The sequence below is a fragment of the Canis lupus genome, chromosome 5 (assembly GCF_003254725.2).
Source record: "Canis lupus dingo isolate Sandy chromosome 5, ASM325472v2, whole genome shotgun sequence".
Lineage (NCBI taxonomy): Eukaryota > Metazoa > Chordata > Mammalia > Carnivora > Canidae > Canis > Canis lupus.
The window spans coordinates 75,521,414-75,536,276 of record NC_064247.1 but is presented as its reverse complement, the minus strand read 5'-3'; the positions used below and the strand labels follow the sequence as shown (position 1 = coordinate 75,536,276).

General features: G+C 38.1%; 1 protein-coding gene across 3 annotated transcripts in view; it reads right to left on the bottom strand.

Moving 5' to 3' along the window:
• CFDP1 (craniofacial development protein 1) overlaps window positions 1–14,863 on the bottom strand; it is a 128,760-nt gene that overhangs the window by 59,718 nt on the left and 54,179 nt on the right. Inside the window, exon 6 of one of the 3 annotated variants that reach the window (XM_049110697.1) lies at window positions 10,739–11,102. The exons of the other annotated variants lie outside the window; for them this stretch is intronic. Coding sequence (XP_048966654.1) covers window positions 11,015–11,102 — 88 coding nt within the window. The 3' untranslated portion in view covers window positions 10,739–11,014. Of the gene's footprint in view, window positions 1–10,738; window positions 11,103–14,863 lie in introns of those variants that run through there. 3 annotated transcript variants of the gene reach the window in all.

Below are 14,863 nucleotides of genomic sequence, written 5' to 3'. Positions count from 1 at the left end.
ACCCATACATACTTCTTACCACACATCAGATAAAAGATAGCTTCTAGAAGGACATTGTTTGAGAAACTAAACATACAGGTCCTTATTCTACAATACAACTTTATTTCTTGGGGACTTTGGAGAAGATGGAAGGCAGAGAAGAACTAGAGGAGTCTCCAAAGAGAATAATGGATCTAAATCAGCCTCAACCCCTGACTGGATGTTGAGTCAGACAGCTGGGTGGGGGATAAAGTTCCTTGGAACCAAAGTAGTGGGATAAATTCTAAATCCTGGCATTAGATAAATAAGAGAAGCCTGAGGGGAAACAGAGCTGAAAAAATTTCTATGGTAAAGAAAACATAAACCATTTTTCTTTTAAGATCAATTTACAAAAAAAAAAAAAGATCAATTTACACATGTAGGGTTATACCCACCTACTCATTCCACCAATAATGTGAACAAATATGGTTGTGTCTAAGTGGGGTCCGTGTAATTCTTATCAGTTACCAAGGTGTCACCAAGGCAGGGCCTCAAGGCTACTGGATGATCTTGTCTATTACGATTTAAATGAAATTGGTTTGATTATCTTATACCTAGGGAAAACATGCATCCTCCCACTCTCTTCTGGATATTCTTAGGATCTTTCATTTATTAGTTGCTTCTCTCTTCAATTCTTTTGGTCCATGTGGAATTTATAATCTCTGCTCTGTCACTCTTCTTTAGCACACACTGTCTATATACACAACGTTCTATGTGTTGGGGCCCTGTGATGGATACCAACTCAATTCTGCCACCAATGCAAAGCTGTAGGCCATTTTAAACCTTTGCAGAAGATTTCAGGATGCTGGGGTCCAACAGGAGAGGTGGGCATGGAGGAGGAGAGAAATCTCAACCCAGCAAAGTAAATGACTTTTGTAAGAGAATTAACCATCTCTCTTTTTGAGAATCCCTGGGAACTTCTCACTAGCTATCTGTTCGCTGAAGGTCCTGAATGGTCAAGAACCATGATCTAAGAAAAGTTAAGACCTACTTTATATTTAGATGAACATCAAAGCACAATCTAACTGCAGATTAAATCACTATCTCTCCACAAGATAATCTAATTAGGAATATGGAATCGGGATATGCAAATTAAAATTACAGGACATACTATTTCACACCCATGAGACTGGCAACACTGAGTGTGCCAAGGACCAGAGCAACAGGAACTCTCACTTACTGCTAAACTGATTAACCATTTTGAAAAACAAATCGCCACAATCTTTTTCTTTCTTTCTTTTTATTTATTTTTTTTAAAATTTTTATTTATTTATGATAGTCACACAGAGAGAGAGAGAGAGAGAGAGAGAGGCAGAGACACAGGCAGAGGGAGAAGCAGGCTCCATGCACCGGGAGCCCGACGTGGGATTCAATCCCAGGTCTCCAGGATCGCGCCCTGGGCCAAAGGCAGGCGCTAAACCACTGCGCCACCCAGGGATCCCTTTTTCTTTTTTTAAAGATTTTATTTTTAAGCAATCTCTTCATCCATCATAGGGCTCAAATCTACAACTCAGAGATCAAGAGTCGCATGCTCTACCAGCTGAGCCAGCCAGGTGCCCCCAAATCACCATAATTTTCTTAGGTTCACATTTAAACATATTTTGTTCCCAGCAAATTCATTCTCAGAGCAATCTTTCTTTTCTTTTCTTTCTTTTTTAAGATTTTATTTATTTATTTATGAGAGGCACAAAGAGAGAGAGAGAGAGAGGCAGAGACACAAGCAGAGGGAGAAGCAGGCTCCATGCAGGGAGCCCAATATGGGACTCAATCTCGGGTCTCCAGGATCATGCCCTGGGCTGAAGGCAGCACAAAACCACTGGGCCACCGGAGCTGCCCTTAGAGCAATTTTTCAAACTGATTTTTGTAACCCAGTGGATCACTAATCAATTTAGTATGTCACAACCAGTATTTTATTTTAATGAAAGAGAATAAAATAGAATGTTATATTTTCACCTCACTACAGACAAGTATTACAGTTTATCTTACTATACTAGTAAAATTTTTGTTTCAGTAGTGTGTATAAATTAGTGTGTGCATGTGCACTGAGGTCACAATGAAAATGATTTCTTAATATAGGCTCATGGTTAAAAACATTTCCCAGGACAGTGACCTGGGCAAGCCCTAATGCATGTACACAAGGAAACATGTATGAGAATGTTCACAACAGTTTTTTTCCAAAAGCAAAAAACTGGAAACAATGTAAAAAAAAAAAGTAAGAATTGTGGCATATTCATACAATGGAAAATATAGCAGTGAAGATGAGTGATCCGAGCATCAACACGGATCTCAAAATAATGTTAAGTAAAAAAAAAAAAAAAGGGAAAAACACATATCGTATGACAGCATTTACTTCAAGTTTAAAAAGAAAGGAAAACTAATAATGATTGTTTAGAGGCACTAATACAAGTGATTAAAAACTATAAAGAAAAATAAGAGAATAACAAAAACAAAAATTAAGATGATGGTTATTCACCTCTCCAGAATGGAAAGGGGATGCAATATAAAGGATTCACAGGGAACTTCTGAAGTTGAGTAACAAACTCTTTCTTAAACTGGGTTGTGAACGTAAGGGTATGTATTTTGTGTATATCTCTTATAGGCACGTTACACATTTTTTGTACACAGGCAAGTATCTTCTAATGAAGTATTCATTATGAGAATTATATCCAGTACTTCATTAGAAGATACTTTATTAGAATAAACCTGTCACTAAAATTAGTTTAATGGCAACAGCTTTCAAGCACTTTTGCTGGTGAACAACACTCATGACCTCCCTTGAATCAGATTTGACTTCTAATATTATTCCCTACTAAAAAGGAATCAGGATTCCTGGGATGAGAGGTGATTCCAGGTCTTCGGGAAAAAAAAAAAATCAAGATTGTTCTGGCACCTTCTAGCACTGCCAGAAAGCAAGAATACTTAAATCTGCCCAAATCATGCGGAAAGAACAAAGGGATTGGCTTAAAGACAGAACTTTTAGACTAAGAGACAGCTATAGCAAAAAAAGAAAACAGCCATGGTTAATTGAAACAAACTAATTTTGTAAAAGTAATTTAGCATCACAAATGGGATGTCCAGAGGGTCTAAAAAGGGTTTTTGTATATGGCAAGAAAATAGGAGCTCTCTTCCTCCATCTCAGTAATGCCAAAAGAGAACATAAAGACAAAAACAGCAAATATGACAATAACTTTTCTATAGCAGATTAAAATTCCCTCAATCCTACTTTTCCATTAGCTGCAAAAAATCGAGATAATTGGAAATTAGCACCAGTTTACCCACAAACCAAACAGTAATAAGTTGTATATTTTATCTGCTAAAGTGTTTAAAAGAACAAGCCATATTAATGTTTAATATTTAAACATTAATTTTCAGTAAACAAATTAAATATTAAACAAACTACATATTTGATATAGGTAAATGTTTAAAAGTTGTATATAAGGGGGGGCCTGGGTGGCTTAGTTGGTTGGGCACCTGACTCTTGATTTCAGCTCAGGTCATGATCTCAGGGTGATGAGATGGAGCCCCTAATCAGGTTCTGTGACTCAGCAGGAAGTCTGCTTGGGATTCTCTCTCTCTCCCTCTCCCCCAGCTCATGTGGGCTCTTTCTCTCTAAAATAAATAAATCTTTTTTTTTTTTTAGGGGCACCTGGGTGGCTCAGTGGTTGAGTGTCTGCCTTTGGCTCAGGTTGTGATCCAGGGATCCTGGGATTGAGTTCTGCATCAGGCTCCCCACAGGGAGCCAGCCTGTTTCTTTCACTGCCTATGTCTCTGCCTCTCTGTGTCTCTCATGAATACTTTTAAAAAAAAATCTTAAAAAAAAAAAAACCTTTATTTTAAAAAAATTTTTTTTATTTATTTGAGAAAGAGAGAGAAAGCACAAGAGATTACAAGCAGGGGAAAGGCAGAGGGAGAAGAAGCAGGCTCCCTGCTGAGTAGGGAGCCCAACATGGAGCTCAATCCCAGGACCTTGGAATCATGACCTGAGCTGAGGGCAGATGCTTAACCAACTGAGCCACCCAGGCATCACTAAAATAAATAAATCTTAAAAAAAAAAAAAAAGTTGTATTTAAGACTTCTTTTTAAAAAAGCAGTAATAAGAAATAGCAGTTGATTGTCAACATGGTCTCTAGCATTAATCCAACTTCTTGAATGTTAAGATACATTTCTGGCTATCTTTCAAATATATCCTCCCCATCCCCCAATTTTCTTCCTATAACCAACCATTAGTTAATTCAACAAGTATTTACTGAGTGCCTATTTTTAACATAAACTGTTCTAAGTGCTGCTGATACAGAGGTAAGTAAACAAAGCAGACTGGATTCTACTGCCTCGGGGCTTATGACTTCATCATATAAATATGGCCCTGTACACATTAACACTACCCAACCACAGTAATGGTAACTTATGTAGGTGAAATTCTGGGATTTAAGTCACAGATTCAAGTCCCCATAAATGTCTCCTAGAATGATAATGGCTATATCAGTATTATGGTTTGCTGGTTTGGGATAAGAGGTCCAGCACGAACAATGGTTCTCATCTCAAAACAGAATCTTAGGTCTGATATTACAGAAGACTCAGAAAAGGGATAATGATATAAAAAGCTCATAGAATGAAAAAACATTTACAATACACAGTAGAACTTTCAAGGCACCTGTATCCTCCATAAATATACTGTAAAAAATAACTGAACACATGGCAATGCTCTCTACTTGTCTGGTTTCTTTCTGAATTTCTCATGTTTGTTTCCTTTTTTGGTTCCCTCGGTTTCCTTGTATTTGTTTTCAGAACTTTTTTTTTTTTTTTTTTTTTTTTTTTGCTCTCTTCCTTCTCCTATTCTGCAGTGTGTAGCTACAGCATGGGCTGGAAGCATGGCCCTAAGAAAAACAAGCAAAAGAGCCTGTCTTGATCAATAATTCCCCTATCTTCAGGAGGTTATTTGCATAAGATGAAGAAAGCTCAGAAAAACCAAAATATTCAATGAAATTCTTCTCTCCCAGAGCTACTTTTACTAGCATCAAAGACTTGCATGTTCCTACAGCATATGACCTATACAGATTAGGTGATGAAAGTCACACAGGACAGTTCTGGGTCACTACTGTCTTGTCCTGTTGCCCCACTTGTCTGTCCTAAAGGTTTCAAAGCAAAAATGTCCTCAGACCAGAAACTGTATCTCCACACAAACCAATGGTTTGTTCCTGTAGTCTAAGGCGGGGCCAGGGTGCAGCTTTAGGAGTGCTGAGGTCAACACTGTGTTGAAAGACCAGCAAAGTAGAAATTAAAATAGAGCACACTGCTCTGTTAAACAGTCAAACTCAAACTCTTGTCATCCTTCCAGACAAGGCAACCCCACCTGCTGGATTCTCCTGGACGCTCCCAACTTTTTAACTTTATATTCCTTAATGTATTAACTTGTTTAACATTAACATTTATTAACATTTAACTTATTTTTTATACTATTGTAATACCGTTCTGGTATATAAATCTGCAAATAAAAAAACCATGTAGCACAATAATAAAGCTAATCTCAATACACAACACAAGTTGTGAGCTCAAGCACCTTCCACAAGAGTACTCTCTGCTCTTCATTGCTACTCAAGAAGGAAAAGAATTGCTTCACTATGAAACTGTAGTTCACTGTGGGCCCTACTAATGAACGCAAACCTTCTGCTCCATGGATTGTTTTATTTATTTTATTTTATTATTTTTTTTTATTTATTCATGAGAGCTAGAGAGAGGTAGAGATGTAGTCAGAGAGAGAAACAGGCTCCCCTCAGATAGCCAGATGTAGGACTAGATCCCAGGACCCCAACATCACATCCTGAGCTGAAGGCAGACGCTCAACAACTGAGCCTCACCCAGGTGCCCCTGTATGGATTATTATTATTATTTTTTAAGACTTTACTTATTTATTCACGAGAGACACAGAGAGGCAGAGACATAGGCAGAGGGAGAAGCAGGCTAGGCTCCCTGCGAGGAGTCCAATGTGGGACTCGATCCCAGGACCCCAGGATCATGCCCTGAGCCAAAGGCAGATAGATGCTCAACCACTGAGCCACCCATGCGTCCCTATCCATGGATTGTTTTAAAGAGAAAACACATGGTATTACATGGAGCCACAGGCAAGGGCAGGGGCCTCCGACTGGATCTCAACAACTGTAAGTAAGAGCTATAGCGGAGGTCTGCTGCTGTGACAGGGGGAGATCTTGTGGCAATGGAGAGTCTTGGACCCCTACAAGCAAACCACTGGCTCTGAAATCCAGCTGTTTGCCTTTAACTGCCCTGGTGGTGGATGAGCTGAGAAACTGAGTGAACAAACCACCACAAGGAAACAGATGATGCATTTGGCCAATTTCATCCAAGTCTAAAATGTTTTGGTTGTTTTTTAAGTAGGCTCCACACCCAGCGTACAGCCTAATGTTGGGCATGAACTCACAACCCTGAGATTAAGACCTGAGCTGAGATCAAGAGCTGGTCACTTAATCAACTGAGCCACCCAAATGCCCCAGGCACAAAACGTTTTGGTATAATGCTCTTTACCCTGGCACTAGAGTCAGGTTTGAGACAAATCCAAATGGGGTCTTTTTTTCTTTTAAAATTTATTTTATTTAGAGAAAGATATAACAAAAGAATGAGAAGGAAATCTTTAAACAGCAAGATGATGTCATGTACAAAAGTCTGAACACCAAAGAACCATTCTGTGGCCCCCTCTTCTGACACATGCTTCACCTTCTAAACTGCTTATAAAGACTTATTGCCCATCTCGAGTGACTAGAGAATTGCAACAGACGCAGAAAGCTGTTCCCCCACGCAAAAATGGTATTTAGGCATGTTAGCTATCTTCTGGCTACTGCCCAGAACTGCTCAGTGCTGACAAATGGGAAACTGGCGTGAGGTCCCAAAGATCCTCACTTGTTCATTTAGTAACTCGGTCCTGACATACTACTATGAATCAAGTACTAGACTGAGAATAGTGTACAAATGGCCTTGCTCCATGCCCTCAGGGAGCTAATAGTCCAGTGGGGAAGAGGAGAGGTAAAAAATAAGATATAGGGCAGCCTGGGTGGCTCAGTGGTTTACTGCCGCCTTCAGCCCAGGGCGTGATCCTGGAGACCCGGGATCAAGTCCCATGTCAGGGTCTCTGCATGGAGCCTGCTTCTCCCGCTGCCTGTGTCTCTGCCTCTCTCTCTCTCATGAATAAACAAATAAAATCTTTAAAAAAAATAAGATATACATGACAATCCCTTGAATTAAATGTGGAGCTGAGTGTCACAGAAAAACAAAGAGGGGCTCTGAGAGAGGATGACAGCTGGAACCAAGCAGACAGGAGAGGTTATCTCCTGAGGCTCTTCTTCCCTCTGACTACATGTATGTAAAAGGTCATTTTAAAAATCTACTACTTCAAGCACCTTCCTACCAAAAGGAACATATAAGCATTATTTAAATAATTCACCTTTAAAAATGCAAAATAAGTACAAGACCAAATGCAAAAGATATTTGAAAATAACCTTCCCTTCTCTCCTCTGTCTTCGGCTACCAAATTCCCCTGCCCCTGAGACAAATACTACTTGAGTCTCTTTCTGGAGAACTTGCAGTTCCTAAAGTGTGCCCTGGGATGCCTGAGATTTTTCAGGCAATTGAAAAGGTTAAAAGTAATTTCATGGCACCACTAAGATATTATCTGGCTTTTTCTCTTTCATTCTCATACAGCATCCAGTAGAGTATTACAGAGATTACATGATAGGCAATGCTACCAACAGGGACGGCTGACGGAACATGTGAAGCAAGTATGGAAATGTGGCTATCTTCTATTAAGACATATTAAAGAAATTTGTATAAATGTAACACAATTCCACTCTTCTCACGGAACTCCTTTTTGTTTTGGAAAATACATTTACATTTCATAAAGATGCTATTTATACTAATAGGTACTGAGTTTATTACTATTTGAAACAAATACTTTAGATTTCTTAGTTTTAATTTCTAATACAGTAAATTCCAATAGATATCAAAAGCTCTTTGAAGTCCTCAATTATTTGTATGAATGTAGAGAAGTCCTAAACCAAATAGCTTGACAACCATTAATGCAACTAAGCATTTATAAATGCTTATCAGTTGTTCATTTTTAACTCTAGGAAATACTGGTCATCTACTGCATTCTGGTGAATGTTTTGAGTGTATTGTAAGTAGCTGGGTGATGAAAAGGCAACCAATAACTTCTTCGTGGCTATAATGTATTGTTGGTTATTTGCCCACCAACACAATACAAATTTCATCATGATGAAAGGCTAGTTGTTTTTCCACACCATTTCAAATATTTAGTGTATTAATTTGTAGTTACTGTAAGCCTATAAAGAGCTTACAAATCAGAAAGTAATTATAAAGTACATGTGAGGGATCCCTGGGTGGCGCAGCGGTTTGGCGCCTGCCTTTGGCCCAGGGCGCAATCCTGGAGACCCAGGATCGAATCCCACGTCAGGCTCCCGGTGCATGGAGCCTGCTTCTCCCTCTGCCTATGTCTCTGCCTCTCTCTCTCCCTGTGTGACTATCATAAATAAATTAAAAATTTTAAAAAATAAAAAATAAAAAAATAAAGTACATGTGATATCTAAAGTTGAATGGCAAGGTTAAATTCATAACTGTGGTAGGAGAATAGAGAAAGAAGCTATTTTTAAATGGAATAACACAATAGTGACAGAGTGGCTTTTTTGAACTAACTGTTTCAGATACAGGTAACAATTATAAACTCTGGACAAAACATAAAAAACCAGTTACATGAAGGCACCAGAGAGCAACCAATATCAGACAAGAAGAAGGGAAATGACCCTGAGAGCCAAATGACAGCATGCTGCCTGCAGGCACCTGCCAGTCCCTGTGACATGGAGTGGCTAGAAATCAAGCAGAAAGCTGCATTTTCATGGCTTGAAGAGATAGTACTGAGTTTGGGTATCAGAGCAGCTGGAAAATAAGGGGGCAATCCCAACTTAATGAAAAGATATATTATCCATACCCAGTTAAAAAATGGCAAAAAAAGTTTAAGATATCTCATCAAAGGAGGTATGTAACTGGCTAGTGAAACAAGAGAAGATGCTCAATGTCATTAGTCATTAGGGAAGTGCAAATGAAATAGAATGAGGTACCAATACATACCCACTAGATCAAAGAGAGTTACAATAATAATACCAGGTGTTGGTAAAGAAGTGAAGAAATGGGAACCCCCTTCTACTGATGATATGGATGTAATATGATGCAGCCAATTTGGAAAACAACTTGGCAATTTCTTTAAACAAATTTACCATACCACCCAGCAATTACACTCCTAGGTATCAACCCAAGAGAAATGACAACACATGTCCACGCAAAGACTTGTAACATGAATGTTCATTGCAGCATGATTCATAATAGCCAAAAGGTAGAAATGATCTAAATGAAGAGGAACAAAACGTTGTTTATCCTTATACAAGAACATTAGTCAGCTATAAAAAGAAAGAACTACTGATATATCCTAATACCATGGATAAACCTCAAAAACATGACACCAAATAATAGAAGGCAGACATTAAAACACTAAAGACATGAAAAGTGTGACTCTACTACAGGAAATTTCTAGAAAAGGAAAAGCTACAGGGACAGGGAGCAGACCTGTGTTGCCAGGGACTAAGGCCGGAGCAGGAACTGACTATAATTGAGTAAGAGGTAGCTTTTTAGGAGTTGAACATGTCCTAATACCGAATTATACATGATGAAGGTCTCAACTCTAAACAATTTACTAAAAATCATTAAGCTGTAGGGGTGCCTGGGTAGTGCAGTCAGTTAAGCATTCAACTCTTGGTTTCAGTTCAGGTTGTGATTTCAGGGTCGTGGGATGGAGCTCCATGTCGGCCTCTGTGCTCAGTGAGAGGATTCTGCCTGAGTTTCTCTCTCCCTCTGCCCCTCCCCACTCCCCCGTGCTGGCTTGCTCTCTCTCCCTAAAATAAGTAAAAGTTTATTTTTTAAAAAAGATTTTATTTATTTATTCATGAGATACAGAGAGAAAAAGAGAGAGGCAGAGACAGAGGTAAAGGGAGAAGCAGACTCCACACAGGGAGCTGGATGTGGGACTTGATCCCGGGTCTCCAGGATCACGTCCTGAGCCAAAGGTAAGCGCTAAACCGCTGAGCCAGCCAGGCTGCCCTAAAAAATAAGTCTTAAAAAATAATAATAAACTATATACTTACATTGGGTGAATTTTATGGTACAATTAAAAAAACTGTTAAAAAAATTGCTAGGAGACAGGGGCAGGGGAGAGGAGGTCCAATGAGACTTCAAAGACTCGAGTCAAATTTAATTTGCAGACTTGTGTCCTTCTTTGAGCAAATCAACAGTTAAAAATAAAACCCTTATGATAGAATTAAGGAATTATGAACAGCAAATGAATACTTGAAGATCTCAAGGAACTGGTGCTATCTTTCAGATGTAATAATGGTAATTGTGTCTAAAAGAATACTTCCTTTTTAGAGATACAAATTAAAATATTTACAGATAAAAAGACATGGTGTTAAAGTTTTGCTTCAAAACGCTTGGTGGGGATTTTGGTGGAGTGGATGGGGTGATCACAGGAGATACAGATGAGAACTGGGCTGGTAAGTGTGGAAGTTGGGTGATGTGTATATCAAGATTCATACACTATTTTCTCCATAGTCTGGACTTTTCCATAGTAAAAAAATAAAAAGGAGACAATACATCTACCTCACAGATTTATTCTGAATATTCAATTTGATAATATATATGAAGGATTTAACATAAAACACAATTGGCAAAATATTGGTAACTGCTGAAGTCTGATCATAGGTATAAGGATTATATTTTCCTCTTTTGTGTATGCTTGAAGTTTTCCATAATAAAAAATATTTTTTAAAAAAAAAAAGGAGCCGGCGGGGGGCGCCTGGGTGGTTCCGATGGTTAAAGATCTGCCTTCAGCTTAGGTCATGATATGAGAGTCCTGGGATCAAGCCTCATGTCAGGCTCCTTGTTCAGTGGGGAGTCTGCTTCTCCCTCTGCTTCTCCTCTCTGCTCGTGCTCGCTCTTTCTCAAATGAAAAAATAAATCTTTAAAAAAGAAAAAAAAAAGGAGTCTGAGATCCAGATGTTTCACTGCCAACAGCACTTTCATTTTTCAATAATTTAAACAAAGTAAGAAAAAATGGAGTAAAATATTCCAACATTTGCACTATCATGTCTTGCTTTACAAAGACCAAGACACTTATGTGGCTAATGTATCAAATTTAAGGTTTGGGCAAAATAGGTAGATCAGAAATATAAATTAAAAAAAATATATAGGGCAGCCCAGGTGGCTCAGGGGTTTAGCGCCGCCTTCAGCCCAGGGCATGACCCTGGAGACCCGGGATCGAGTCCCGCGTTGGGCTCCCTATGTGGAGCCTGCTTCTCCCTCTGCCTGTGTCTCTGCCTCTCTTTCTCTGTGTCTCTCATGAATAAATAAAATCTTAAAAATAAATAAATAAATAAATAAATAAATAAAATATATGTAATGTAAATAAAAATGAGTTGCTCAAAAGTCAAAAGTAAATATAGTTCTCCTTCATAGTTTTTTTAAAAAAAAGATTTTATTTATTGATTCATGAGAGAGACACAGAGAGAGAAAGGCAGAGACACAGGCAGAGGGAGAAGCAGGCTCCATGCAGGAAGCCTAACGTGGGACTCATCCCAGGTCTCCAGGATCACGCCCTGGGCTGAAGGTGGCGCTAAACTGCTGAGCTACCCAGGCATCCTTCCTTCATAGTTTTTAAAGGTAAATGAGACTGATTTCATTAGGCACGGGGAATTTTTTTTTTTTTAACTGGGGGAATAATAATAACAATAATAAAAGAATTAAGACACATATTGCTATGTAGAAGGTTAGCTAGATGTGGGCTTCTGCTTTACTCTATAAATTTTGACTCCTAGCTTTGCAGTGAGTAGCTGACTTTTCTGCAATCACCTAAACACAGACTACTGCTAGAAACATTATGTCCCAACTTGTTTCCTCTGATGAAACTGGAAAAGCAATGATTGCAAAGTGTCCACCAGATATGAAGGGGATTAAGAGGGGGAAATAGAATCAGTCTGTTTTCTATGCTAAGGCAATCTATTCTCTATGTATTATTTAGAGTCTCAAGAACTGGTTAAGAAGCCAAATCAGAGTTTCCAAACTGGCCTGCTTTTGTTTGACCACACATTGTTTTTCTTAAAACAGGAAAAAAAAAAAAAAAATTCACACACAAATTCACATAAAATCCAGATCCCCAACATCTCTTGAGAAACTGTAAGATCTCGTAATGTTTCATGCGCCAAGAGCTGACTGGTTGATAATGGAGTTTGAGACTCCTGTCCTAGAATAATATAGACAGACATAGACAGCATGTTCCCTGCTCTTATTTCAATCAGGTAGAATTAATTCAACCGTAATGAATGTGACAGTGGTTTATGTGTGTCAGAGGTTCCTCTTAAATTTTTTAAATTAAATTTTAAGTACAATCTATTTCCCCAATGTGGGGCTCGAACTCACAACCCCAAGTTTAAGAGTAGCAGGTTTTAGTGACAGCCAAGTGTCTCCCTTTAAAAAAATTTTAAAATCTCCATTTAATGCTATATATTCTGGCACTCAGACACGGTCCATCTTATATTTTGGGAGGCTTCATGTAATAAATGTATCTTTAATATGAGGATTATATCAAACACTTCATTTATGTTCCTTGGGAGCCTTTAATTGGCACTAGACTCAAAGAAACAGTCCATAAATCTTATTAGACAACAATGAAGATCAGTTTGTAGAAATCAACTCATTTGCTAAAGGACTTGCCCCCCCCCAAAAAAAAAATAAATAAATAAAATAAAGGACTTGCCCAAAACAAAATTCAAGACAGGGCTTGCTTAGTTTAGTTTGTTTATTCATTTATCAAATATGTCCTATATGAGCATATACTGTACCAAGTTAAAAAAAGGGGGGGGCACATTTTAGAACTGTAAAAAAAAAAAAAAAAAGCTAAATAATCACATAGGCTTCACTGCAGTGCTAATCAAGGTTTTTCAACCTGGGCACTGATCAAACTGGACAGTTCTTTCTTGTAGGAGGCTATCCTTTATAATATCGCAGGATGTTTAGCAGCATCATTGGCTTCTAACCCCTAGGTGCCAGTAGTACCCTTGCCTCCCCTGTATCTAGTCCAGGTTATGATAGCCACAAATATCTGCAGACACTGCCAAATGTTCTCTGAGACAGGCTACAAATTAAAACATCTTAAATAGTGTCACTAGAAACATATACAACTTCATAATTAGTGATTTCTGTGTGTGTATACATATATGTATAAAATGATCAAATATCAGCTAATTAATGATATCCTAAGTAAATGAAATTGAGGACTTAAAAAAATTGTGATACCAGAACAAACTAATAAACTTAAAAGATTTCTACAAAAACAAATGAATTTTTTTAAGGTTAATATCTTCATAAATCCTATGGTTAGAAAAAAAAAATCCTATGGTTAGACTTCCCCTGTAGCTAAGTTTTTATTCTCAAGCTCTTTTCTGAATATGCGTTTATATAGTCCAACACATACAAACATTAATATAGCCTAACATTCACAGGAAGAACAGATTTCTGAGTCTCTCTCCTCAGATGTTTTGTTGTTGTTTTTAAGATTTTACTTATTTATTCATCAGAGAAACAGAGAGAGAGTTGGAGACACAGGCAGAGGGAGAAACCAGGAGCCTATATGGGACTCGATCCCAGGACTCCGGGACCACGACCCAAGCCAAAGGCAGATGCTCAACTACTGAGCCACCCAGGAACCCCAGGTGTTTCTTTATACATTAGGATAAACAGAGGAAAGAACAGTCAGTGAAATTTCTGCCAGAAAGCGTTCTCTTCTAATTCAAAGTTTTTACTTAGAAGGAAGAGGCTGTAAATATTGGTTAAACCTACACAGTTTTTTCAACTAATTTAGTTTTATCTATTTGTTAACTCTACCTATTTTTCCTAATCATTTTTAATTTCCTCGTCCAAATAGTAACTAATAAGTGAAGATTAACCTTTTTATTTAAGAAGGGGTAAAAGGGGTCAAGAACTAATTTTTATTGAGACCTTCTGTGCCATCATCTGTATGATACTTTATCTCATTTCATTCTCAAAACAGCTCTATGAGGTAGGAATGATCCCTATTTTACAGCTTGAAGAATTACATGAAGCTAAGGTCTGAAAAAGGCAGGACTATCCAAGTAAAGAGCACATATAATTATACTGTACCTACTTCCAAAGAAGGAGCCAAGAGTAACATTAGTAACAGCTTTCTCTTCTCTTTACTGGTAAAATATCAGAGGCTCAAAATAGTTACAAGAGGGGTCTTAATCTGAAGAGTCTGACAAAGAGCTCAGAATCTCTAAATAAATAAAAATTATATGATATTTCATATCTGTTCACAAATAACAACACTGGGCAGCAAGAATACACCCACGATTTCAAGACTCCAGTCAGGAGTGCTGAGTCAATAAGATGTCAACTTCTGCCAAAGGATCCAGATTAGTGACACTGTCAGGTTCTAAGGAAGCAATATATAGTTGCCTGGAAAAATGGTTCCAAAACTCAATCAGAACTAGAAATGTTTAAAAACTCAAGACTAGGCTCAGTGTATCAATATCTTGTTCATGAAAACCTATGAGAGGTACTCTAGTTAGGCCTTAACTCACAGTTTAAGGTCTAGAAGTCAGTCTGCTTCCAAAAAGTTCATTCAACTTTTTCTTCCAGGTTTCTTTTCATGAAGAAAAATAAAACCATCACTTTTTTATACGAGAGACTGCTCACTTTTTCTCCT